Source organism: Myotis yumanensis, unplaced genomic scaffold (assembly GCF_028538775.1).
Source record: "Myotis yumanensis isolate MYYU_CA2020_CCGP unplaced genomic scaffold, mMyoYum1.0.hap1 SCAF_11, whole genome shotgun sequence".
NCBI lineage: Eukaryota > Metazoa > Chordata > Mammalia > Chiroptera > Vespertilionidae > Myotis > Myotis yumanensis.
In genome coordinates this window covers 10,913,623-10,938,894 of record NW_027223762.1, presented here as the reverse complement: position 1 = coordinate 10,938,894, position 25,272 = coordinate 10,913,623, and the positions used below count along the sequence as shown (strand labels likewise).

The following is a 25,272-nucleotide window of genomic DNA, read 5'->3' as shown; positions in this document are numbered from 1 at the left end:
CGGGTTAGGCCCACACCCCATGGGGATTGAGCCTAAGCCAGCAGGAGGACATCCCCCAAGGGGTCCTGGACTGCGAGAGGGCCTAGGCCGGGCTTAGGGACCCCCTCCCTCCCCAGTGTACGCATGTCGTGCACTGGGCCTCTAGTTATAGATAAAAGGTGAAACAGTAGAATAGTTTAGTTAAGACAGAAATATATGCCACAACACAAAACAGAACCACCACTCATTTAATTTTTAAATGGTTAACCACTATGGTTATCCATAAACATGGATATATAAAACTTGTTAGTCAAAGAAAATTAATGACCTACCTATATTGGATGAAAAAGTGGAAGGGAAAACAGTAAGAAGTGACGCATAAAACTCTTAAAGTTTTTTTTTTAAAAATATATTTTATTGACTTTTTACAGAGAGGAAGGGAGAGGGATAGAGAGTTAGAAACATTGATGAGAGAGAAACATCAATCAGCTGCCTCCTGCACACCCCCTACTGGGGATGTGCCCGCAACCAAGGTACATGCCCTTGACCGGAATCGAACCTGGGACCCTTCAGTCCGCAGGCCGACGCTCTATCCACTGAGCCAAACCGGTTAGGGCCAATTCAATGAGTTTTGACAAATGCAGCCACTGCCACAATCATGATTCAGAGTGTTTCTATTACACCAAAAATTTCCCTCATGGCCCTTAGCATTCAATTTTTCCCCTCCAACTTCTGGCCCCTGGCAACTACTGATCTACTTTTTAGCCAAACTGGCCAGGGCTCTTAAAGTTATTTTTAAACGAACACCAGTAGCCCCGGCCGATGTGGCTCAGTTGGAACGTTATCCTGCACACTGAAGGGTTGTGGGTTTGATTCCCAGTCAGGGCACATACCTGGGTTGCAGTGTATATGGAAGGCAGCCATTCGAAGCTTCTGCCTTTTTCTCCCTCTCTCTTCCTCTCTCTAAAATCAATTAAAAAACAGATGTGTGTGTGTGTTAGGGGGGAGGGGGAATTAAAGATTATGTAGGATCTTATCAGCCTCTGCAAGGATTTCTGCTTTCCCTAAGTGAGATAGGAAGTCTATCGTCACATTTGTGCAAAGAAAAACCTGGGTTTATAAAGAATCATTCTGTCTACTGTGTTGAAAATGTGTGTGTGTGTGTGTGTGTGTGTGTGTGTGTGTGTGCGCAAGAAGCAGAGCTAGGAGTAATGCAATACCTATCCAAAAAATATTAAAAAGAAAAACCATCTAAGAGACATGCTATCAATTCTTCTAGGTTGTATCCTTAAATCATGTTAAACCAGGAAGAGGCCCCACACACACACCCACACACACACACACACACACACACATTTATATATTTATTTACATTCTTAGACTACAATTTTTATCTCCATTACCATTAACATTATATCAATTTATTAAGAATCACTACAAAATCGAGCTCTATGAAAAATTTATCCTGTTTTTGATATAATGCCCCCCCTTACATTATGTTTGTGGGTAACACCCCCTCCCTGTCCCTTTTGTTGCATTGGTCGCCAAAAAGTTTATAGGGCCCTAAGCTGGTTTGGCTCAGTGGATAGAGTGTCAGCCTGCAGACTGAAGGGGTCCTGGGTTTGATTCTAGTCAAGGGCACATGCCCAGGTTGTGGGCATTGCAGGAAGCAGACAATCAATGGTGCTCTCTCATCATTGATGTTTCTCTCTCTCTCCCTCTCCCAAATCAATAAAAATGTATTTTTAAAAAAAGTTTATAGGTAAATTTTACAAAAGCAAGCATAGTAAACAAAATGTCCTTTAGAGATACTATATTTATATCTTCCATTTTTCTGAATTATAAATTCTTATTTATGTTTTATTAATCTTACCCATTTAGTTACAAAGTACCTTAAATCAGGTGTAATTTATAAATGTTTTCATGAAAAAAAAACAAAAAAACTGTGTCTCATCACAGTAGAAATAGTTTAGTTCTTTTCTGAACTGGTAAAAAGTATAAATTAACTAATTATCCTATAACCCCAGAGAGAGGTGAACATTCCCTACTTAAAGTCCAGGCTGGAAATGCACTTATCCAAGACAGAGTGTACAGGACCTGGGCTTCCAGCAGTGCCAAGCAGCTGTAGTATAGGAGGAATAGAAAACTCACTTCAATTTTGTCATAAGTAGTGACAATTTAGGGAGACCTAACACTACATTCCACTATGAGCACCACCCCAACACTCTGTATTATATGCTTCCTTTTTCCCCATTCATTCACCTTTACACAATTAGCAAATAATACACTTCAGTGTCAAATCTATAACTAAATTCTCCACCAAGAAAGAACACTCTGCAAAAGCAACCAAGTCTACATCAACAGCCCCTGGAGAGGAGATTTTATATGATAATGCTGGTTAGTTATGAAATATTTTTTTTTTAATATATTTTATTGATTTTTTACAGAGAGGAAGGGAGAGGAATAGAGAGTTAGAAACATCGATGAGAGAGAAACATCGATAAGCTGCCTCCTGCACACCCCCTACTGGGGATGTGCCCGCAACCAAGGTACATGCCCTTGACTGGAATTGAACCTGGTTCTCTTCAGTCTGCAGGCCGATGCTCTATCCACTGAGCCAAACCGGTTAGGGCTAGTTATGAAATATTAATATAAGAGATAGTGAGACATTAATGGCTTCTGAAAAGAAAAATAATCACTATTTAAGTTCATAGTAACTTTCTGTTTTGACCCATGGCACACTACTCTATTCTTTAATTTTGTCTCCTCCATCTTCCAAAACCTCTTGCACACAAATATCTTCCCTCTTTTTATATGCTCTCCCTATTAAGGTTTTTAAAACTTTCTATACCTTATTTTCATTTATGCATTTCATACTCTGACACTTTTCAACATCACTGTATCCACCCCACAAGATGATTTGGCTCCTTGACTCCTTGATCTCAAATTATCCTTTTCCTGGATCTTCATTATACCAGCCCATACCAATTGTTAAGGCAATCTACAGAGCCCTTTCCCCACTACTGCTAGGCTAATTGGTGACCCTTTGCCCAGGGCTAAAAATAGCCACAGCTGCTTATTCATCCTCAAATTATTTTTAGGTTTGCCCCCACACACATACACCCGGGTCTAAGGACAGCTGGTTGGTTCAAATAAAAACAGATGTGAACTATCTGAAGAGCAAATAAACATTGTATATGTTCACAATATTTTTTTATGTCACCATAATACAGGTTTTTACAAAACTACTCACTTGATTTTCCTCTCCCATTAATTTTTTTCTTCTAAGCCTATGTATAATAATCACATTTCTGAAATTGTAAACCAATGACAATAGAATTCTCCTTACATAAAATGACAATACACAGCTAAGAGAATATTTTTTCCCAATGACATAGTATAAAAGGAGTGATATGTTTTTAGCAACTAAAATAGCTTATTTCCTTAATTGTTAGTCCCACATGCAGGGTCAGGGAAGCTGTGTACTCTAGCTGCTATTATGATAGTTATTTTTAGTCTGGGCACTGACAGCACTGGAACAGGCCAGAGACAACATCAATCTGCTCTATAAGTTAAAGGCTCCAAATTTAAATTAGGATGTCAAATTTCTCAGACTGAGTTTTATTTTAACAAGAACTGGATTTCCTTATAGATGTGTAATTTCTCTACATCCAAAACACCATGAGCTTAAATTATTATCTTCATTAAAAAAATAAAAGTCTAAAACAAAAAAAATCTAAAGCCCGATTCCAGCCCTGCAGAGCTTACAATCCTATGGGGACAGGAATGAACAAGTAAATAAATATATAATCCTAAATTGTGACAAATGCCAACAAGGTAAACAAGGTGGCATGATGAAGAATAGGGTAAGGGAGGAAGTAATCTAGATAAAATGATCAGGGTGTTCCTCTCTATAAAGGTGATGCTTAATGTGACGAGAAATATGAACAGAAATTAATGAAAGTCATTTAGTCAATAAATATTTATTGAGTGTCTACATTTGCTAGGCTCTGTTCTAGGTGGTTATATAACCACAAATTAGACAGATTGGACCCCACCCTCAAAAAAGCTTACACTGTAGTGGAAGGGGCAATAAATAATACATTTAAAAAATATGGTAAGTTTTGCCCTGGCCAGTGTGGCTCCATGGTTAGAGTGTCAGCCCACACACTGAAGGGTCGTGGGTTCGATTTCTGGTCAAGGGCACGTACCTGGGTTTTGGGTTCGCTCCCCTACCCTGAGTTGGGATGCAAGGGCAGAAGGCAACCAATCAATTTGTCTCTGACATTTCTCTCTCTCTCTCTCTGAAAAGCAATGGAAAAAATATCCTCTGGTGAGGATATTTCCTGATATTTGTCAATAAACAAATAAATTGAGATGTGAATGAGAGAAGACAGGAGGGCAAAGATCTGACGAAAAGCATTCTGAGCAGAAGGAACAGTTGATATACAACGGCCCTGAAATGGGACCATCCATGCTTGGCATGGTCAAGGGAGGAAAAAAGTGGTCATAGTAACTGGAGCAAAGCTGAAGAGAGATGAGGTCGGAAAGGACAGTAGCCAGAACATGGAGTTTTCAAACTGTATTTCTGTTGAAATGGGAAGCCTCTGGAATGGAGTGGCACTTCAGAATGTTCAGCCTACCTACAGAAGAGAGGAAGTGGGAGGTTAGGGGGTTGAGGGAGGGCTACAGGGAATGTACAAAAGTCCTAACTGGAAAAGAACTCACCATTTTCATGGAATTAAAAGGAGATCAGCTGGGGGCAGAAACTATATATACAAAGGAGCACAAAATGAAGTCAGAAAGATGGGCAGGACCCATTCTGTAAACTGTAATAAGAAATTTGGATTTGAAATTTGGACTTCCATTTGAAGTGAAATGGAAATTTAAAACGGTTATAAATAGGAGAAGGAATGACAACCATGATGACCAGATTTAGACTTGAAAAGGTTATTACTCTGGCTGTTCTGTGGAAAAATTACTGGAAGAAGGCAAAAGGGAATTAGGACCTGTTACAATGATTCAAAGAAGTAATAGTGGCTTCCACTAGGGTGGGTAACAATGGAAATGGCAAATTATATATGGATTCTAGATAAATTTTAAGATATTTGCTAAAATTGGGTGTTGGGGTTAAAGGAAATGGAAAGAATCAAAGATGACTCTGAAGTCTCTGGCACCTTACGAAGGTGAACAGTTAATTCTTCTACAACGGGACACTAACAATTTTTAGTGACTGGAGCAAGCATTTCTGACCACCCCTCCTTAAAAAAAAGGCTAACTTGAAGCAACTATGGCTGTTTTCCTGACAGGACCTGCTATTCCATGGAAAATGTAATGGAACTTTATAGAGACCTGGGATTTTAAAAGCTGCAGATACTTCTCTATCAGCCAAACAAGCTAATATTAGGCCTACAGACATGTGCGTTACCAGGGTGAGACCCATCTCCCACTCTTATGCAACAGATAGACTACAAGTCTCCTGGGAAGAAAACAAGAAGGGAAGATCATTTGAATAAAGAAAAAACAAGACATTAATGAGACATAAATTGTGTCTCAACAAAAATTAAATGGACATTTCAGAATAAATTATTGCTGTGTCATATATATGTGAAAAAGCTTTAAGCACAGACTGAAGTTTCCAAACCTAAACTTTAATCACAGAACTTTTCATGCTGAAGCAAGAATCTGAATATATGCATTTAAACTAGAAGGAGCCCAGCTGGCATGGCTCAGTAGTTGAGTGTCGACCAATGAACCAGGAGGTTACAATTCAATTCCCAGTCAGGGCACATGCCCAGGTTGTAGGTTTGATCCCCATTGCGGGGTGTGGCAGGAGGTAGCCAATTAATGATTCTCTCTCCCTCTCCTTTCCTCTCTGAAACCAATAAGTAAATATTTAAAAAAAGGTGGGCAGAGCTGGCTGAAACTCAGAATAACTAACATCCTTTCTTTCCTTGAGATCAGTTTTAGTTATAATGAAACAATATGTTTCATTTGCTGAGTTATTTCTCAAAGTAAGGAAAACACAATGATTATCCATTGGGTTATGTTTCAAATAGATTCATTAAATTTAGAAAACATTTTAGAATGTTTAAATTTCATTTAAACTTGTATTAAATTTTAAAGATGCCATAAAGATTGTACTTCAAATTACACCGTCAGGTAATGAAGACATTTTGGTTAAAAATAACCTACTATTAATTATTAGCTTCCTTTAAAAGGGAACTTTCTGAAACTGTCTTTTGGATTCTAAGACATCGTTCTTCCCTAATTTTCCTTTCCCTCTCTAAGTATGGCTTTGCAATCTCCTTTGCTAACTTCCTCCTCTGCTCATATCCTAAAATAAAATATTATTCTTATGGTTCTATCCTCATAAAAGGTGATTCCCAAATAGCAGCTATGATTTATTGATCATTAGTTATGCATCAGACACTGCTCTAAGTACTTTACATGTCTCACTCATCCTAATAACCATTGTATGATAGGTCCTTCTACAATGAAACCCAAGATGAATGCAAACTTAACACTACTGATTTGCAATGAAGAAAGAAAAGGACATAACTGGAAGGAGCAGCAGCAAAAGCAATTAACAGTGCCACTCTTGTCCGGCTGGTGTGGTCAGTGGTCGACCCAAGAACCAGGATGTCAAGGTTCAATTCCCCATTAGGGCACATGCCCAGTTGTGGACTGGATCTCCAGTAAGGGGACGTGCAGGAGGGAACCTATCAATGATTTTCTCTCATCATTGATGTTTCTCTCTCTCCCGCTCCCTTCCTCTGTCTGAAATCAATAAAATATATTTTTAAAAAACAATGAAAAAAAGAATGCGACTCTTAACTTATATTCTGAGCAAGTAATGAATCCTAGCTCTAACATTTTCAGGCTATAAGACCTTAGTTATATCAAAATGTCTGTTTCATTATCTGTAAAACAGAAACAATCCAAAAGAAAATAAAGCATATGCTTATACAAAGATTTATAGCAGTTTTATGGTGAATAAACAAATTGTGATATACCAAAAATGGAACACTATCAGAAATAAAAAGTAATGAACTTACTGATACACATAAAATCATTGATAATTTCCAAAATAATTATACTGAGTAAAAGAAGCCAGATAAGTCCCCCACAAAAAGATGAAGAAAAAAAAAAATCCAACACATAAAAGCACTATATGACTGAATTTATGTATAGTACTAGAAAATGGAAACTAGTCTACAGTGACAGACAGCAGAGAAGTGGTTGCCTGGGGAACAGGGATAGGGAAGAAGGAGAGATTATAGAGGCTTGAGGAAACTTTTGATGAACATGTTCATTACCTTGATTGTGATATGTCTTCACAGGTTTATACACATCAAAACTTTCCAATCCACACACTTTAAGTATATACAGTTTATTATGTCAGTTATACCTCAATTTAAAAAAGTAACATTTCACAGGGAAATTGTATTTAATAGGTTAAAACACACATGTAAAACTTAATATTCATTGAAAATTGCTATTATAATTTTAAAGTCTATGATTCATACTTGATACAAATTTAAAGAATTTTATTATACTTCAATGGGGGGGGGCTAAAAGAATTAGTAAAAATAATGCCTATAAAGTTACACATTAAAGGAAATAAATATTTCAGCTTAAGCCTGTCAAAGTATCAAAAGGATTGTATTAACTTTTTATATTGAGTGTGAGCAAAGTATTGTGATAGAGGTTTTACACAGATTATTTCATGAAATCCTTATAACAATCTTTTGAGAATCCATTTTCCATATGAAGATATGAGAGGCTCACAATGGGTATGTAACTTGCTGAAGTTCATATGGTAAATGGAAAAGGCAAAATACTCAGCTAGATCTCATGGACTCCAAAATCCATGGCAATAATTTTTTTACTTCACTGAAAGGAGGTCACCTGATTGCTGGCTTTAGAAAGGGAAGTCTCACAGAATCTAAACAGGTGACAAGACCTTCAGACTTGGAATTCTACTACATCAAGTGAGTAAATTAGCGTCACTTACCATATCTGTAGCTTGATCTTCTTTCCTTGTAATTCAACAGTTTTGATCTTAAAGTCTATTCCTACAACATAGGAAAAACAAAACAAAAAGAATATTTTAGACGGAAAGACCCACTGCTAAGTGCATAGCATCCTATCCTATATAATAAAACCCTAAAATGCAAATCGACCAAATGGCGGAATGACTGGTGGAACAACCGGTCGCTATGATGCACACTGACCACCAGGGAGCAGACGCTCAACGCAGGAGCTGCCCCCAGCCCGCAGGCCTCAGGCCAGCCAAGGCAGGTGCCAGTGGGGGGCCCCAGATCACCCCACTGGTTGCCCCACAGATCGGCCCTGATCGCTGGCCAGGCCTAGGGACCCTACCCATGCATGAATTTTGTGCACTGGGCCTCTAGTAATGAATAAAGTAAAATCTATACCAAGTAATATAATCATGACATTTCAAGACATGAGAAATAAGAAATAAACTAGGCTAACGAAACAAACTAAATTAAACAATCAAGAATGACAAGTCTGAAAGCCTCAAAACTTCTTTAAAGCAACACTAGAATCCAAAATGCAAAAGGCCATCTGGGCCTTGAGCTTTTATTCAGAAAAATCTTAATTAAGAGTCAATTTCTTTTTTCTTTTTGTTAATCTCACTCGAGGATATTTTTCCATTGATTTTTAGAGAGAGTGGAAGGGAAAGGGAAAGAAAGAAACACTGATGTGAGAGAGACACATCAATTGGTTGCTTCCCATGCACACCCCAACCAGGGCCAGGGATCATGCCCTTGACCAGAATTGAACCCCAGACCCTTCAGTCCATAGGCTGACGCTCTATCCAATGAATCAAACCGACTAAGGCAAAAGTCAATTTTTTTAATACAGGTCCACTTACTCTATCAACTACTAAAGAAGAATGGTGAAATATCCAACTATGTAATTATGGATTGCCTATTTTTCTTTCCAATTCTGTCAGTTTTTGCTTCAAGTATTTTGAAACTCTGTTATCCTATACTAGAGGCCCAGCGCACGAAATTGCGCGAGACCCAGACCTGCTGCACCGCAGGAACCAGTGTCAAGGCCTGCCGGCGCCACAGGCCCCATCAATGCACCTCCTGGTGACCAGTCGTTGGTCATTACGACCACTGAGTTTTTATTATATAGATAATAAAATAGTATGCAAATTGTCCCCTCAACTGGGAGTTTATCCAGTTCAGCCAGGGGGCGGGCCAGCCAGGGGAAGGGAGGGAGGCCCTGCCTGGCAGCGGCCACCAGAGAAGGGAGGGAGACCCTAGCTGGCAGTGGCAAGCGGCTAGGGGAAGAGAAGGAGTACCTGGCCGGCAGCCATTAGGGACCCTACCACTGCACGAATTTCATGCACCAGGTTTCTGGTTAAATATATAAATATGACAAATGGACACATTTATCATTATTAAAAAACCCTTCATTCTAATATCCCTTGCTCTGAAATATACTTTGTCTAATATTAATATAGCCACATGTGTGTTTTATTAGTAGCTTATTAGATATACTCCATTTTTTTAGTGGTTGTGCTAGGGTTTATAATATACATATTTAACACCACCATCTACCTTCAAACAGTTTTATATTGCTTCTTACATTAATACTAGAACTTTACAGTAGTATACTTGTATTTTCTCCCTCCTATTATTGGGCTTTTAAAAACCCGTACTTCTACTGGTTATATGTCTAAATTTTACTTTTTAAAACATTAATATTTTTGCTTTAAACATTCCATTGTCTTTGAAATATATTAAAATTTGAGAAAAAAATGTTTCCTTCTCCACATTTTTACAATTTCTTATCCTCTTCATGCTTTGTGTAGATTTGAGTTTCCATCTGGAGTAATTTTCTTCAGCCTGAAAAACTTCCTTGAACATTTTTAATAGTGTGCAAGACTGCCAGCAAGAAATTCTCCCAGATTTTGTCTGGAAAATGTCTTTATTTTGCTTTCATTTTTGAAAGATATTTTTGTTAGGATTGTTTTCTAACTTGATAGTTTTTTCCTTTAAATGTTACTCCATTGTCTTCTGGCTTGCACTGTTTCTTTTTCCCCTTTCTCTCTTTGAGAGAAATGTAAATTTAAGAAACTTAAAAAAAAAAACAATTTTAGAGAAAACTTGCAGAAATAGCAGCATTCATGTATACTTTTTATCGATCTTCTCCTAATGTTAACACTTACACAATCATTTATCAGAAACAAGAAAGTCACACTGGTACAATGCACCTTTTCTGAGCACTTCTTTGTATTCTGGCACTAAAGATGTTCCAGGAACATCTTGCATTTCTCCTACCTCAGCTCTGGGAATCAACCAGTTCTTTGAAGAGCCCTGGTTACTTTTATTGAAGATTTGTAGAGTCCGAGATCTGGACACTAAGCATGCCCTTTGCTACCAGAGTGTCATTACTTTGAGGCCTTCCCACAAAACAGAGGAAATATATTTATGTATACTAATCCATGCACATACACATATCTACAATTCCATAACTATCTATATGTATATATAAGATAATCAGTTCATACTGACACCTCTGATTGCAATCCAACAGCACAAGAGTTCATCTAGACTTTCTCCTTTTCTTGTAACCCTCTTCTTTAACTATTAGAAACCTGGCTCTCAGTATTTAAAATCTGTTTACTTATATATTCAATCCTAGTATACAGTAAATCCTCTCAATGTAGTCAATAGGTTCTTGGAAACTGCAACTTTGACAGATGCCATTCTCAGAGGGCCACACCCACTCAGACTTGGAAAATTACACACCAATTCACCTAACATGCATATCTTTAGGATGTGGGAGGAAACCAGAGTACCTGGAGAAAACCCATACAGACATTGGGTGAATGTACAAACTCCACACAAGACAGTGGTCCTGGATTTTGCTTTTCATCCATGTTGTAATGAAAGAATGTTAAACAAAACTACATTACTTGAGGACCTGCTACATACATAAAGTAGTTTCAGACCTGCTAACCAATGCCCTATGAGAAACTAGATTTGTTAAATACTTGTATACAATTTTCTTTTTATCTTTAGTGTTACAGTATCTAATCAAAATACTATTTTCTAAAATTACTTTGATATATTTATATTTCCCCCCCCTCTGGCTTAAGATTTCTCTTCATAAATGGTTGGATTAGGATATGACCCAGTGTATCCTACCTAGGTTCATTAGGTCTATGGAATTATAGCTTACATCATATCTGGAAAATTTTCAGCCACTGTTTCTTCTGCAACCACAGCTCCCCACCTCTGAGTCTTAGACTCTAAATGTACATATATTAGACTACTTGATAATGTCACATATCACTGAGGCTTTTTCCTCCCAGCTCCCCCTACCCATGCTTCATTTTTAATAAGTTTCTATTACACCCTTTCACTGATCTTTTCTTCTGCAGTGCCTAATCTGCTATTAAGCCCATCTACTGTATTTTTCAATTCTAGAAGTTCTAATGGGTCTTTTTTACATCTTGTATTTCTCTCATGCTCACACTTTCCTTTAAATGCAACATCTGTCTTCTAAATTTATCAACCCTGTCATTTCTAGGTCTATTTCCATTTACTGATTCTTCTACTAGTTAAGGGCTACATTTTTCTATTTCATCATTATGTCTAGTTATTTTGGACTAGAGGCCCAGCGCACAAAAATTTGTGCACTCAGGGGTAAGGGGTCCCTCAGCCTGGCCTGTGCCCTCTCGCAGTCTGGGACCCCTCGGGGGATGACCACCTGCTGGCTTAGGCCTGCTCCCCAAGGGATTGGGCCTAAGATGGCAATCAGACATCCCTCTGGCAGCCCAGCAGCCCTCGGGGGATGTCCATTTGCCAGCAGGGAGCAGACCTAAGCTGCAGTCAGACATCCTTAGCGCTGCTGAGGAGGCAGGAGAGGCTCCCGCCACCACTGCTGTACTGGCAGCCATCAGCCTGGCTTGTGGCTGAGCAGAGCTCCCCCCTGTGAGAGCGCACTGACCACCAGAGGGCAGCTCCTGCATTGAGCGTCTGCCCCCTGGTGGTCAGTATGTGTCATAGTGACCAGTCATTCCCAGTCTTTCTGCTGTTAGGGTCAGTTTGCATATTACCCTTTTACTATATAGGATAGAGGCCTGGTGCACGGGTGGGGGCCGGCTGGTTTGCCCTGAAGGGTCATCTGGATCAGGGTGGCGGTCCCGATTGGGTGCCTGGCCAGCCTGGATGACGGGCTGATGGCTGTTTGCAGCTGGTCACACCCCCTTCAGGGTAGGGATCCTCACTGGGGTGCCTGGCCAGCCTGGGTGAGGGGCTGAGGGCCGTTTTCAGGCTGGAAGGCGACTGAAGCTCCTAGCCACTTTTTTTTTTTATTCTGGGATTTATTTACCTTCTATAGCTGTCACTGGAGCTGAGAGCCGGCTCCAGCTCTGAGGCCCGGCTGGCTGAAAGCAGGTATCTGGGTTTGTTTAGCTTCTATAATTGAAACTCTGTTGCCATCACTAGCGCTCTAAGCTCTGAGGCCCCGCTGGCTGAAAGCAGGTATCTGGGGTTTGTTTAGCTCCTATAATTGCAATATTGTTGCTTAGACTGGAGCTCAAAGCTGGGCTGCAGCAGGTGGGAACCTTGGCTTCCTCCATCACTGGAGCAAGCAAGCCTCATGTTTGCTTCAGCTGCGTGGCTGCCGGCTGCCATCTTTGTTGGCCGTTAATTTGCATATCCTGCTGATTAGCCAATGGGAAGCATAGCGGAGGTATGGTTAATTACCATGTTTGTCTATTATTAGATAGGATTAGATTAACATTTTGTGTATTTTGTCAATGCATGAATTTTTTATTTAAATAAATTTTAAACATCCATTGCTTCTTTTTAAAAATACATTTTTATTGATTTTAGAGAGAGAAGGGAGAGGGAGAAACGAAAACATCAATTAGCTGCCTCCTGCATGCTCCCTACAGGGGATCGAACTCACAACCTGGGCATGTACCCTGACCAGGAATGAAATCAGCAACCTCTTGGTACATAGGACCATGCTCAACAGAGATACACTGGCCAGGGCAATGTATGTATTTTTTAAATGTTAAGTTTTGTTCAGGTAGGCAGCTAACTTAGTTGAGAATCACCCTAATCCTTTTGAGGCCTGTTTTTTCAGCACAGTTTTAGAGTAGGGTTGGAGTAGCCTTTTCTCTCGAGTTACTTTAGCCCTACTCCTAAGGAATGCCATTTCTGGGGTCTCTTCCAAATGGCCCTGATATTCAATGAAATCTCTCCACTCTAACTGGTCAGAACTAAAATATCTCCTAACTCATTATAAACCTCAATACTTTTACCAGCTCTCTGGTAATTGTTCTTCTCCCAATAGCTGTTGTTTATCCAGCCCATGGAGCCCCATGCAGCTTAATATCCAGCCAAAGACTCAAAGGAACTCCTCTGCAGATTTCTAGATCTGTTTGTATAACTCCATCTTCAATGGTAATTAATTCCAGCCTCCCGTCTCTTACTTCTATTTCCTTGGCCCAACAGGACTGCCTTGCTTTGTTTAGATCCTGCACTGGAATCTAGTTTAGACAGCCAGGGAGATAGCAGAGCTCAATTTGTTTTCCTTCTCTCGGGGACTGCAGTCCTGCCCTGCCTGTTACCAAATTTCTAAAAAAAAGCTGTTTCATGTGTTTTGTCCAGTTACCTAGCTGTTTATGGCCAAAGGATAGTCTAGTACCAGTTACTCTATAATATCTAGAAGTGAAAGTTCTCAACAGCTTTACTGTCTTCTAAAGATGAAGCAATCCTTAATCTCTTTTGGAATATGTTCAAAATAATTTGAGAACCCAAAGAAAATCATGGATCCTTTGCTCAGTCCCTCTGCCTTCTATTGTTTCATGGTGTTATGATTTATCATTCTTTCAAGGGTGTAGGGCCAATTTTTATTTCCTGAAAACTTGCTAAGGTTGGAATTAAAATATTTGAGCCAGGGAAGTCTGTTTTTTTTTGTTGTTGTTGTTTTACTTTTTTATAGAGTGTCTCCTTTGATCAAACTTCAGAAAAAAAATACAGCTACTATTCTTTCTTCACATGTGGCAGCAGATATTTCTCATATCTTCATGGCAACATACTGGCCGTTTGATACTACAGATTTAAGAAACAAAGTCTAAGTAATCTGGACTTGTACCTGATTTCTTAATTTGCTTTTTTTCATTATATAATTATTAAAAAGCAAATTATTTTATTTTACTACTCCCGATCTAGTCACCAGCAACAGTGATACGGAATTATAGATATATATGTGGTAGTCTTCCTTATCTGTGGAGCATACGTTCCAAGACTCTCAGTGGATGCCATGCATAGTACTCATGGATAGTACCAAACCCTACATATATGGTGTTTTTCACTATACATACATATTTATGATAAAGTTTAACTTATAAATTAGGCACAGTAAGAAATTAGTAACAATAGCTAATAACAAAAATAGATTATAATATATTGTAATAAAATTTATGTGAATGTGGTCACTTGTTTTAGTAGATCCCTTGCTGAAGTCTTCATATAGGCTCAATGCTTTCTGGTGCAACAAGCTGCTGTCAATTGGGAATGCTTTTTCTGTTCATGTCTTCCACACACAAACTTAATGCCTTAATGCCTTTTCCATATTAACCAAGCATTTAATCATGCACTGTGACCATAATTTTTTTTTGTTTACAATGCAAAAGCAAAACTAGCACAAATTTCTTCTTCCTTCTTCACAATTTCAAGGACAGCAGATTCATTCTTACCAGATCTTAGCAACTTCAGCATACAATTTTTTTTTCTTTCCTTATTAAGTCAAGAACTTTCACCTTTTCACTTAAAGGAAGTACGTTCTCTTTGAAGTCTCTCTTTAGAATATCTGAATTGCCAGCATCACTATTCTTGAGTTTTGGGGCCACTAAGTAAAATAACCACCTGTGATTGAGCAGCAGTTGATGTGATAACTAACATAGCCACTAAGTGACTAACTGGGAAGGTCTAGTACACAGTGCTGACACTCTGGACAAAGGGATGATTGACTTCCTGGGTTGGATGGGGCAGGACAGAGCATTGTAATTTCACCATTGCTACTCAGAAAGATGTGTGATTTAAAACTGATTAATTATTTCTGGAATTTTCCATTTCATGTTTTTGAACCAAAGTTGACTGCAGGTAACTGAAATTGCAGAAAGCAAAACCATGGATAAGGAGGGGCTACTGTATTTCACACACATACCTACTCATTCTTCTCTAACTGCTGTTAAAAACTGGCACTTTCCTAGATTACTAGTCCTTGGAGCATAAGCCAATCCTGGCAGGCCAGATGCATGTAAGTTAATACCTCCTCAGAAATCACCATACTCAACAATAAGTACTTACTGATTTAAGTAATGGAGGAGGTTGAGAAGGTAGAGACAGAGTAAACAGGAAAGAAGAGCATTTTAAGATGCTTGATATTTATTAAAAATCTATTGATCAGAATGTAAAGGTTTATTTCTGAACTCTCAATCAATTCTAATCCACTGATCTGTATGTCTATCTTCATACTAGTACCACACTGTCTTGATTACTATAGCTTTCTTGTAAGTTTTGAAATCAGATAGAATGTCTTCAACTTTGTGCTTCTTTTTCAAGATTATTTTGGCTATTCTGGGTCCTCTGAATTTTCATGACTCTTAGAGCCACTTGGCAACTTCTAAAAATAAGTTAGCTAGGATTTTAGTAGGAACTGCATTGAATCTGTAGATCACTTTGAGCAGTACTGCCATCTTGCCTTCTGATCCACGAATATTGGGTATCTTTCCATTTGCTTAAATCTTCTTTAATCTTTTTGAACAGTGTTTTCAGTATGCAAGTCTTGTACTTCTTATGTTAAATTTATTCCTAAATACTGATTCTTTTTGATGCTATTATAAATGGGATTATTGTCTTAATTACATTGCTAGTGTATAGAAATACATTTGATTTCTGTATATCGCTCTTGTATCCCATTATAGACTTTTTTCTTTTAAATGACCAAAGTGTTCCCTCCCTTTTTTGGTTTTGCTTTGTTTTTTTTTATTGATTTTAGAGAGAGAAAGAGACAAAAGGAGAGAAATATCGATCAGCTGCCTCCTGCATGCCCCCTACTAGGAATTGAGCTGGCAACTAGGGCATATACTCTGACTAGGAATCGAACTAGCAACCTTTCTGTACATGGGACAACATTCAACCAACTGCACCACACAGTCCAAGACCCATTTATAGACTTTTAGAAAGCAAAGCATTAAAATTGCAAGTGACGACAAGTCATTCTAACAAAAAATAATTCCATCCAAGTAAACAAAAGCTGACATTACATAGTAATTTATATCATAAAAGGCCTGTGGTCGTGACGCCGTAATGGTGGAATGACCAAACAACCAGTCACCAGGAGGTGCTGGAGCACCGCTGGAGCACCTCTGGGGCTCCCCCCCCGCCCCCCCGGGAGCCAGCAGCGTCCGCGGAGCGTGTGAGGCATCGTGGGGCAGTGGACATGGCCCTGATGGCAGGCTAGGCCTAGGGGACCCTACACGCACATGACTTAATCGTGCGCTGGGCCTCTAGTCTATAATAATAAAAGCATAATATGCTAATTAGACCGGACAGCCTAACAACCTTCCAGACGTCATTCCGGACATCCTTCCTGATGAAGCCATGGGGGCGGGGGCTAAGGCAGAGGCGGTTAGAGGTGATCAGTCAGGCAGGCAAGCAGTTAGGGGTGATCAGGCAGGCAGGCAGAGGTGGTTAGGGGCGATGAGGCAGGCAGGCATGTGGTTAGAGGCAATGAGGCAGACAGGCAAGCAGTTAGGGGCGATGAGGCAGGCAGGTGAGTGGATAGGGGCGATGAGGCAAGTCAGGTGAGTGGTTAGGGGCAATGAGGCAGGCAGGCAGAGGCGGTTAGGGGCGATGAGGCAGGCAGGCAGAGTGGTTAGGGGTGATCAGGCAGGTAGGCAGGTGAGCGGTTAGGAGCCAGCGGTCCCAGAATGCAGGAGGATGCAGGCCAGGCTGTGGGGGCTCCCCCCTGCCCACCCCCGTGCACGAATTTCATGCACCAGGCCTCTAGTATATAATAAAGCCCCCAAATTGCTGAATCTCTAGGTATAAGTCAAGATGAAGAAAGTCTTATTTGTTATGTACTAATTTTAGAGAAACTCCCTTAATTCATAAGGTCGTTAAGATTCTTAAAGTAGTATAGTTAGAGAAGACAGCTGGGAAATCTGAAAAATTCCACAATACTAGTTAGTAGACAATAATATAAAAACAAGAAGAGCAACACCATAAAACCAAAGAATTAACATGTTTCTCTGTACACAAAAGATATGCCTTTTGTCACCCAGCTAGAAAAAGTTAAATTTTCTCATTTGAAAATATGATTATCTGTTAGGTTATATACCGTACATCAATAAAAAATACAAGTCCTGTGTGAATTCACTTTAGGAATTAAGAAAGGCAGTATGGAGCACAATTATTAAGAGGACACTGGCAAACACGGTCTCTGGCTCTGCCGCATACTAGCTGTGTTGCACTGGGTAAAACTTGAACCTCTCTAGATGTACCTCTGGTTTCCCCAACTACACTATGAATTACGATTTCCAATATGTTGTGAGGATTAAATGAGTCCACGCGTAGATAGCCTATTATGTTAAAAACCCCCAATGAAGCTATTAAATTGGTTCTGAGTACTACTCTAGCTACTCAACTTCAGCCTTCTCCCAGTCTAATGCTTTGCCACTAGTGAAACAAACTGTCCATCCTCCTTGCGGCCTGTTCTTATCTTTTTCTCCTGATTAGGCATCTTGATCCAGTCCAAACTGTATCCCAGACAACAGCAAACAGCATGACTCTTAGGTCAGCAACTCTCTTGTGAATTTTCCCCGAATTTGCTCACTTATCTCCAAAACTCTGTCTGCTTTCCACTTCCCATCCCCTTTTATGGATATTACAACTTATCACATAATAAAAGTTATTTTATTTTTTAAAATATATTTTTATTGATTTCAGAGAGGAAGGGAGATAGAAACATGAATGATGAGAATCACTGATCGGCTGCCTCCTGCACGCCCCCTACTGGGGATTGAGCCCACAATCCGGGCATGTGCCCTTGGCCGGAATCGAACCTGGGGGTCCCTTCAGTCTGCAGGCATATGCTCTATTTACTGAGCCAAACCAGCCAGGGCAATAAAAGTTATTTTAAACTGTTAAAAAATGAGTTCATATACTATCTCTAAAGGCCACCAAATCGTCAGAATCTAGGACTTTTTGATTAACGGTTTCAAATTTACTAATGCATAATGTTCACTCTCCACATAATATCATGACAACCTGTCATTTGTCATGATACTTTTACATCGGAATACTTTGCAATGGTATTTGTTTATTCTGTATTAGATAAAAACACAACTACTTTAAATTTCTGCTAAGTTATTTGGTTTCCACAAACCTTTACCTCCTCCTCACCTCTAGCTTTCAGCTCATTTTGTTTCGTCTAAAAAACAACAAAAACCCTTTCAAGCAATCTCTTCTCTAGCTTATTTTTCAGAAGACAAAACATCTGCTTAAACAAGTTAAATTTGCACTGATTCATTTAGGATACCACCAGCCAAAGCACAACACCACTTCATTCCAGCAGAGTAATGGAATTTGAACATTGTTGGTATGTCTCTTGCCAAATAGTTCCAATAAAACAGTGTAAACTTAACTACAAAGAGAGATTGCAAATCCAGTAAAAGATGCAGTGAAAAATGATAGGGGAGAACTACAAAGCCACTGACAAATGAGGAATGAATATAGAACTAGAAACAGAATGACAGCACAAATGGACTTAAAAATAAAATTATATGAACAAAATATTAAGAGTCCCTGAAAATGAATGCTTTAAAATATATTTTAATGACTGTGTTCACACTATAGAAGTCAAAAATAAGTTTAAAGGATCTTATTTACACAATTTTGTCAGAAAAAGTATGCCAACACACACTAGAGTCTCTCTCAATGCTAAATGGTAACTAAGAATTAAAATTACAATCTAAATTTTGTCAAATACAAGATAAAACCTGCTTTCATAAGTTTCATTTAATTTCTCTACAAGTTCCAAACATTTTTGTTTTCCATCATTTGCTAGGAAAATGTTTACTGTTTTGAATGAATTTCCTTTAAATGACTTTTCTCATTACCATTATTTCATATATTATCCTATCATTTCACTTTTCATTTATGTCAGTCTCTCCTTGATTATAAACTGAATTAGAAACCAGAGAAGTAATGAAAGAAGTATACCACCAATTCTCAAACTTTTTGTCTGAAGACCCCCTTATACTCCTAAAATTACTGAGGATCCCAAAAAGTTTTTGTTTATGTGAGTAATATCAATTTATATTTACTATACTAGGGATTAAAACTAAGAAAAAATTTATTTTAAAATAATAGACCCGTAAATAAACTTTTTATGAAAAAAAATATTTTCCAAAACAAAAATAAACTAGTGAGAAGAGTGGCATGATTTTGTAGTTTTGCAAATTTAATGTCCAGCTTAATAGACAACTGGATTTTCATATCTGCTTCTGCAATCTGTTGCAATATGCTATTTTGGTTGAAACATATGAAGAATATGAAAAAAGTCTAGTTGCATACAGATATGTAGTTGGAAAGGGAGGAGCATTTTCAGAGCCTATTCAGATAATTCTAAATATTCTTCTTGGACACTATAAAAGTCAATAACTTATAGTTTCTTAGAGATTAGTTGCAATGTGGAATCTGAAACCTTAGCAATGAATATTTCATATTACATTAAATCTACCTGTTACTTTATACTTTGATTGGATCTTTTTATCCATGCATGATTTTATATCACCATGTATTGGTCATTTGGAAAATATTGGTTCACTACACAGTTCTTCCAAATGTTGACACATTTCATTACACAATATGAAAAAAATCATATTCATTAATATTACCATGGACATCATCAGGGGAATCTCCTAAGTACTGGAAACCTGTCAAGCTCATAGAGGGAGACAAAAATTTTCCAATAAGAATGTATTGTCAGATGAAAAATGTTTTTAAATATATGAGATCATAGAGAGGCATAACACAAATCAGAAATTCTTAATTTCAAACCACCACTGAAATATAAGGAGGTGCATCAGTGGTCCTAGCCATAGTGTACAGTATTCTCTTGAGGAATATGTATGAACTGATATACTAACTGCTCTCCAAAAAAAAACTTATTAAAAACAAAACATAAAACCTCTACAAAAGAGGTGTGTGATGTCATTAAGTTTGTTTAGCTGGCTTTAATTAAACCCTGCCCACACAGTCTGAGAAAAATGACTCAGCAAGACTCAGCCCATATGTTAACAAGAGTTAAGAGATTAACACTATTAAGTTAAACACATATTTCTCTAACATGCCCAATTTACAAATATAGAAAGAGGCTCAGAAGTTAAATGACTTGCTCAAGCTCACAAATTAACTCTGATTAGAACCCTGCCTCTTGGCTCAATATTCTAATATATTTGGCAGTAAAAGACCATTTCCAGGAAAAATTAAAGGCTCATGGTCACTGATAGGCCCTTTTATAGTCTCCCATGCTCCTTAAAGATTAAATCACTCAATGTATATATGAGTTTAAATACATCTTGATAAATCTTTAACTAGAAAATTCAACTACAATCCATTCTGCATATTATCTGGGCCAGCCATCTTTTTTTAAATTTAAATGTCACATTCCTCTCAAACCTTCAATGGGATTCAAATCCTTAGCAAGGACTACCAGGCTCTGCTTGATCTGGCCAACACCTGCTCTTCAACATCTGTTTCAGTTCTCCCTACCTGACTCACATCAGGAACACAGACCTTCTTTCAGTGTTTGCACTCAATAGCCTACTTTACTCACCAAGGACCTTTTTGTGACTATTTCCTCTGCCTGGGATGTCCTTCCTCTCCTTCTCTTTTCTCCTACCTTACCCCAATAACATCTCAGATATTGGCATAAATGTCAGTTTCTTAGTAGGGAGAGCATTTCCTGATCCACTTGCCCATGCCCTGAAATAGATTAAGAATAAGAACCTCCATTTATTCTGATTTCACATTTCTGGTTTGGTGTTTTTGTCTATTTGATGAATATTTATCATCCCACCAAACTGCTGCAGGTAAGGGGACCACTAAATCTGTTTGACCAGAAGAGTCTTCATTTGTCATGTTTTCCAACATCCTGTCCACATGTATTAACTGCCTCAGATTTTACACTTTTAACACAGTTGCTTTAAAGTAAGTGGAGAGGGTTTAGTAGACCTTCAATTCGTACTAAAAATTCTGCCAAGGACTTACACTGTTATGTGAGACAAATGTGCAATGTAAACAGCAACACATGGTTAAATCTAAAAAGATGACCAGTGATAACCTGTCCCTTTCCCAATCCTCTACAAATGCAAAATACATTTCCCCTTCCAGCACAGCAAGCTGATATCAAGTGTAATAAAAAGCAGCCAACTCCTTCTGGTCTTAACAGATGTTAGGAGGAGAATGTTTAAAACTGTTGCTTCAACAAGACGCAAAAAAAGTCATCAGGTTACCAGTCAATGGAATAAATAGGAAACATGGAAAATTATATGTATACATGAAATGTGCATGAGCAGTCCTTTCGGGATATACAGAGAGAGTATAAATGCTTTGGCTACAATGATTTGATCATTATTTTATAGTGTATATCTGTAACTAATCTAGATATCTTGCAATAAGCCTTTTCAATAATTTACTCAGAGAAAGTTTATATTTAAAGTGACAACACTGACACAAATAAGCAAGTCTGAAGAAACATTAGCATTTAATCCAAGTTAGTAGTTACTGTAACTCTGAAGATGAAAACATACAGCTGCAAAAGATGCCTTTACAAAACATTCTAATGTTTCTTTAATAAAATGAGTGTTTTGAATTGATTTTTCATTTTTTCAATTCTACGATTTCTTGCCCATTAAAAAAAAAGAATAATTATTCATCTGTTGGATTCATTACCACAAGAACTTCACAACGAGATCACAAATACAAGTGTATAACCATCATGTTTCAAAAAGAAAAACCATCATCCCATTAATAGCATGGTATCTTTTATCCAATTCATAGAATCAAAATAAAGCTTTTGGAAGTTCATTCTGTTGAAAATAAAACATCTGATAACATTGTACTGTGAATATTATTTGTGAATTCAATAAAAAGTATATAACACTGAAGATAATTTTTTTCTTTTAGTGATAATGAGAATACAAATTCTAGTGGTTTAGTATCATGGTAAAAACAGTGTTCCCACTAAGCAAAAAATAAATAAAAAATCCTACAGAACAAAAAACATACCTGGAATGACTGTGGAATACACATTATTCATAACTGCATACAAAAAGGTTACAATATGCTACCAACTAAAACATAAGCTAAAATTTAGAAATAGTGACTGAACTATAAAATTTATTATCAACCTGATAATTATCACACACTTGGGTGCAAGGCAGCATGCAATTTCTATTGCATGTGTCGCCAATCATATTTTGGTAATGTTTTTCCATGTAAAGAACTACTTTGTAAATTTTTATAAATGAGTCTTCTAAATTTTGTTTACATTTTTAAATCAGTTGGAAGTATTAAAGTATTCAAAGAATTAAAATGCCCAAAGGATCTTCAGGTTTTTAGGTCTCTGGTAAATTGCAGTTATTGAAAATAAAAGCTTGCAAACAGGAAGTACCAAATCAAAGCATCTACAATCTCCAATTTATCAATCCTAAAATACAACTTAGAAGACTGCAGAAAATTATATTTTTAAAAAAGCAACACAACCATGTGAAAAAAACATTCTTCAGAAAAATACAAGAGACAGGGCAATAGAGATATAGCTAATAAAGTTATATGAATACCACAAAAAAAATATTCTTCCTGGGTCATGATTTTAACAGTCAAATACTGTATTTGATACTAAGAAAAAGTTTGCTCTAACGAATACATTCATTTTTTATGTTATTTTATTTTTTGTTAATCTTCACCAGAGGAAAATATCTTCTCAGGGAGGGAGCAGGGGAGGGAGAGAGAAACATCAACTGGTTGCCTCTCGCACACACCCCACCAGAGGATGGGGAGTGAACCCAGAAACCCAGGCACATGCCCTTGGATCAGAAATCGAACCCGAGATCCTTTGGTACTCGGGCCAGTGCTCTAACCACTTAGCATATCGGCCAGAGCTACATTCATTTCTTTCTTTTTTTTTTTTTTTGCTATATTCATTTTTTTAAAAAATAATCTTGTCTATTTAAAAATGCATACCCAGGTTTTTGTGTGCATTTGGGCGGGGGGGGGGGGGGGGCGGGATGGGTAAGAGACAAAGATAGAGGGAGAAATGTCAATTTGTTGTTCCACTTATTTATGTAGTCTTTGGTTGATTATTGAATGTGCCCTTACTGGGGATGGAACCTGCAACCTTGGTGTGTCAGGACAATGCTCTAACCAAATGATCTACCGGCCAGGGGCACATACTCATTTTTTTAAAATATATTTTATTGATTTTTTTACAGAGAGGAAGGGAGAGGAACAGAGAGCTAGAAACATCGATGAGAGAGAAATATCAATCAGCTGCCTCCTGCACACCCCCTACTGGGGATATGCCTGCAACCAAGGTACATGCCCTTGACCGGAATCGAACCTGGGACCCTTTAGTCCAAAGGCCGATGCTCTATCCACTGAGTCAAACCGGTTAGGGCCACATACTCATTTTTTAAAATAACTTTTGAAACCTGTTTTTGAATAGACAAAAAACAGTATCAAATATTTCAATAAAAATCAGCCCTCAACATAAGGGTTTGTAAATATATACATTTTGACAAATGATGTAACTATTTTTAGCACTCTCTTGTTCATGGTTTCCCCAGGACCCAGCACAATGCCCACAGTGCTTCCTAACTGAACAGCTCATCCCTTCAACCTTTCCAATAGTTTATACAGATTAGAGACCTGATATAAATGAATTCACAAATAAGGGGGGAACCTTCTGTCATCAACTATAAACTATTTCAGTTAAAGATATTATCAATTACTAGTTACCCAAGTTAGAAATCTAACTGATTCCTTGCTCTCACCAATCTTGTCCCCAACATCTAATCACAATAAATCAAATCTATTTCTTTTTAAAAATATATGTATTTTTATTTCCAAGAAGAAGGGAGAGGGAGAGATAGAAACATCAATGATGAGAGAGAATCATTTATCAGCTGCCTCCTGCACACATCGAGCCTTCAACCTGGGCATGTGCCCTGATCAGGAACTAAACTGTGACCACCTAGTTCATATGTAGACATTCAACCATCGAGCCACACTGGCTGGGCCAACTCTATTTCTTTAATATTTTAATGCTTACCTTCCTAGCTCAGCCCCTCATCATCTCTCTCTTGGATTCTACGCAGCATTTTGCAAATATTCTGCCTCCATGAACTCCCATGTTAATAGTTTAGTATGCATCTCTTCATATTCTTTTTTACACAAAGTATATAAAGCACACTTTTTAAACAGGAAAAAGTCATATCTTGTATCTGAAATCACTGTCCTCTACTTCAAACTTTTGATAACCTTAGAAAATCCAAATTCTTAACAAGACTTTCAAGGCCTTCTACAATCCAGCCACAATTTATATCCTGCATGGCTTCCACTCTAGCCTCTTTATACTACCTGCAATCTCCAAACATACCATGTACAAACAACTACATTCCTATTCTGTTCCCTCTACCTGAACATAGTCCTCAAACCCTGCACCTTACTAATCATGCTTTAAGGCTCAGCTTAAATGACCTCCTCTGAGGTCTATACTCCCAATCAGAGCTTACCAGGCCCTCCTGTTTCACACATAACATCTTTACATAGCTTTATTATAATTTTACACATTTTATTGAAGTTAGGTGAGCAACAGGATCACTAAATTGTGAGCTCTTTGAAAGAGAAACTTTCATATTTTTTCCTTTCATCTCTACACAAGCATCATGCCCCTTATACACAATACTAGAGTCCCAATGCATGAAATTCGTGCAAGGGGCTCGGCCCTCGCAGCCATGGCTTCGTCCAGAAGGTCATCTGGAAGGTTGTTCGGCTGTCCGGTCTAATTAGCATAATACACTTTTATTATTATAGATAAACCCAACTAGAGGACTGGTGCACGAAATTCATGCACAGGTAGGGTCCCTAGACCTGACTGGTGGTCAGGGCAATTGGGGTCTTCCTTCCCCAGGCTGCCAGCTGCTGGCCGGGGCCT

General features: G+C 38.2%; 1 protein-coding gene and 1 long non-coding RNA gene across 2 annotated transcripts in view; both read right to left on the bottom strand.

The window, feature by feature from the left end:
- RAB10 (RAB10, member RAS oncogene family) overlaps positions 1-25,272 on the bottom strand; it is a 47,257-nt gene that overhangs the window by 7,508 nt on the left and 14,477 nt on the right. Inside the window, exon 2 of the mRNA XM_070428834.1 lies at positions 7,997-8,057. Within this exon, the coding sequence (XP_070284935.1) occupies positions 7,997-8,057 (61 nt within the window). The remainder of the gene's footprint in view (positions 1-7,996; positions 8,058-25,272) is intronic.
- LOC139019743 (uncharacterized) lies at positions 2,196-6,828 on the bottom strand. The gene is made up of 2 exons (XR_011473147.1): positions 4,708-6,828; positions 2,196-4,622 (listed from the first exon to the last, which is right to left on the bottom strand). It is a non-coding gene; the product is annotated as an uncharacterized lncRNA (long non-coding RNA).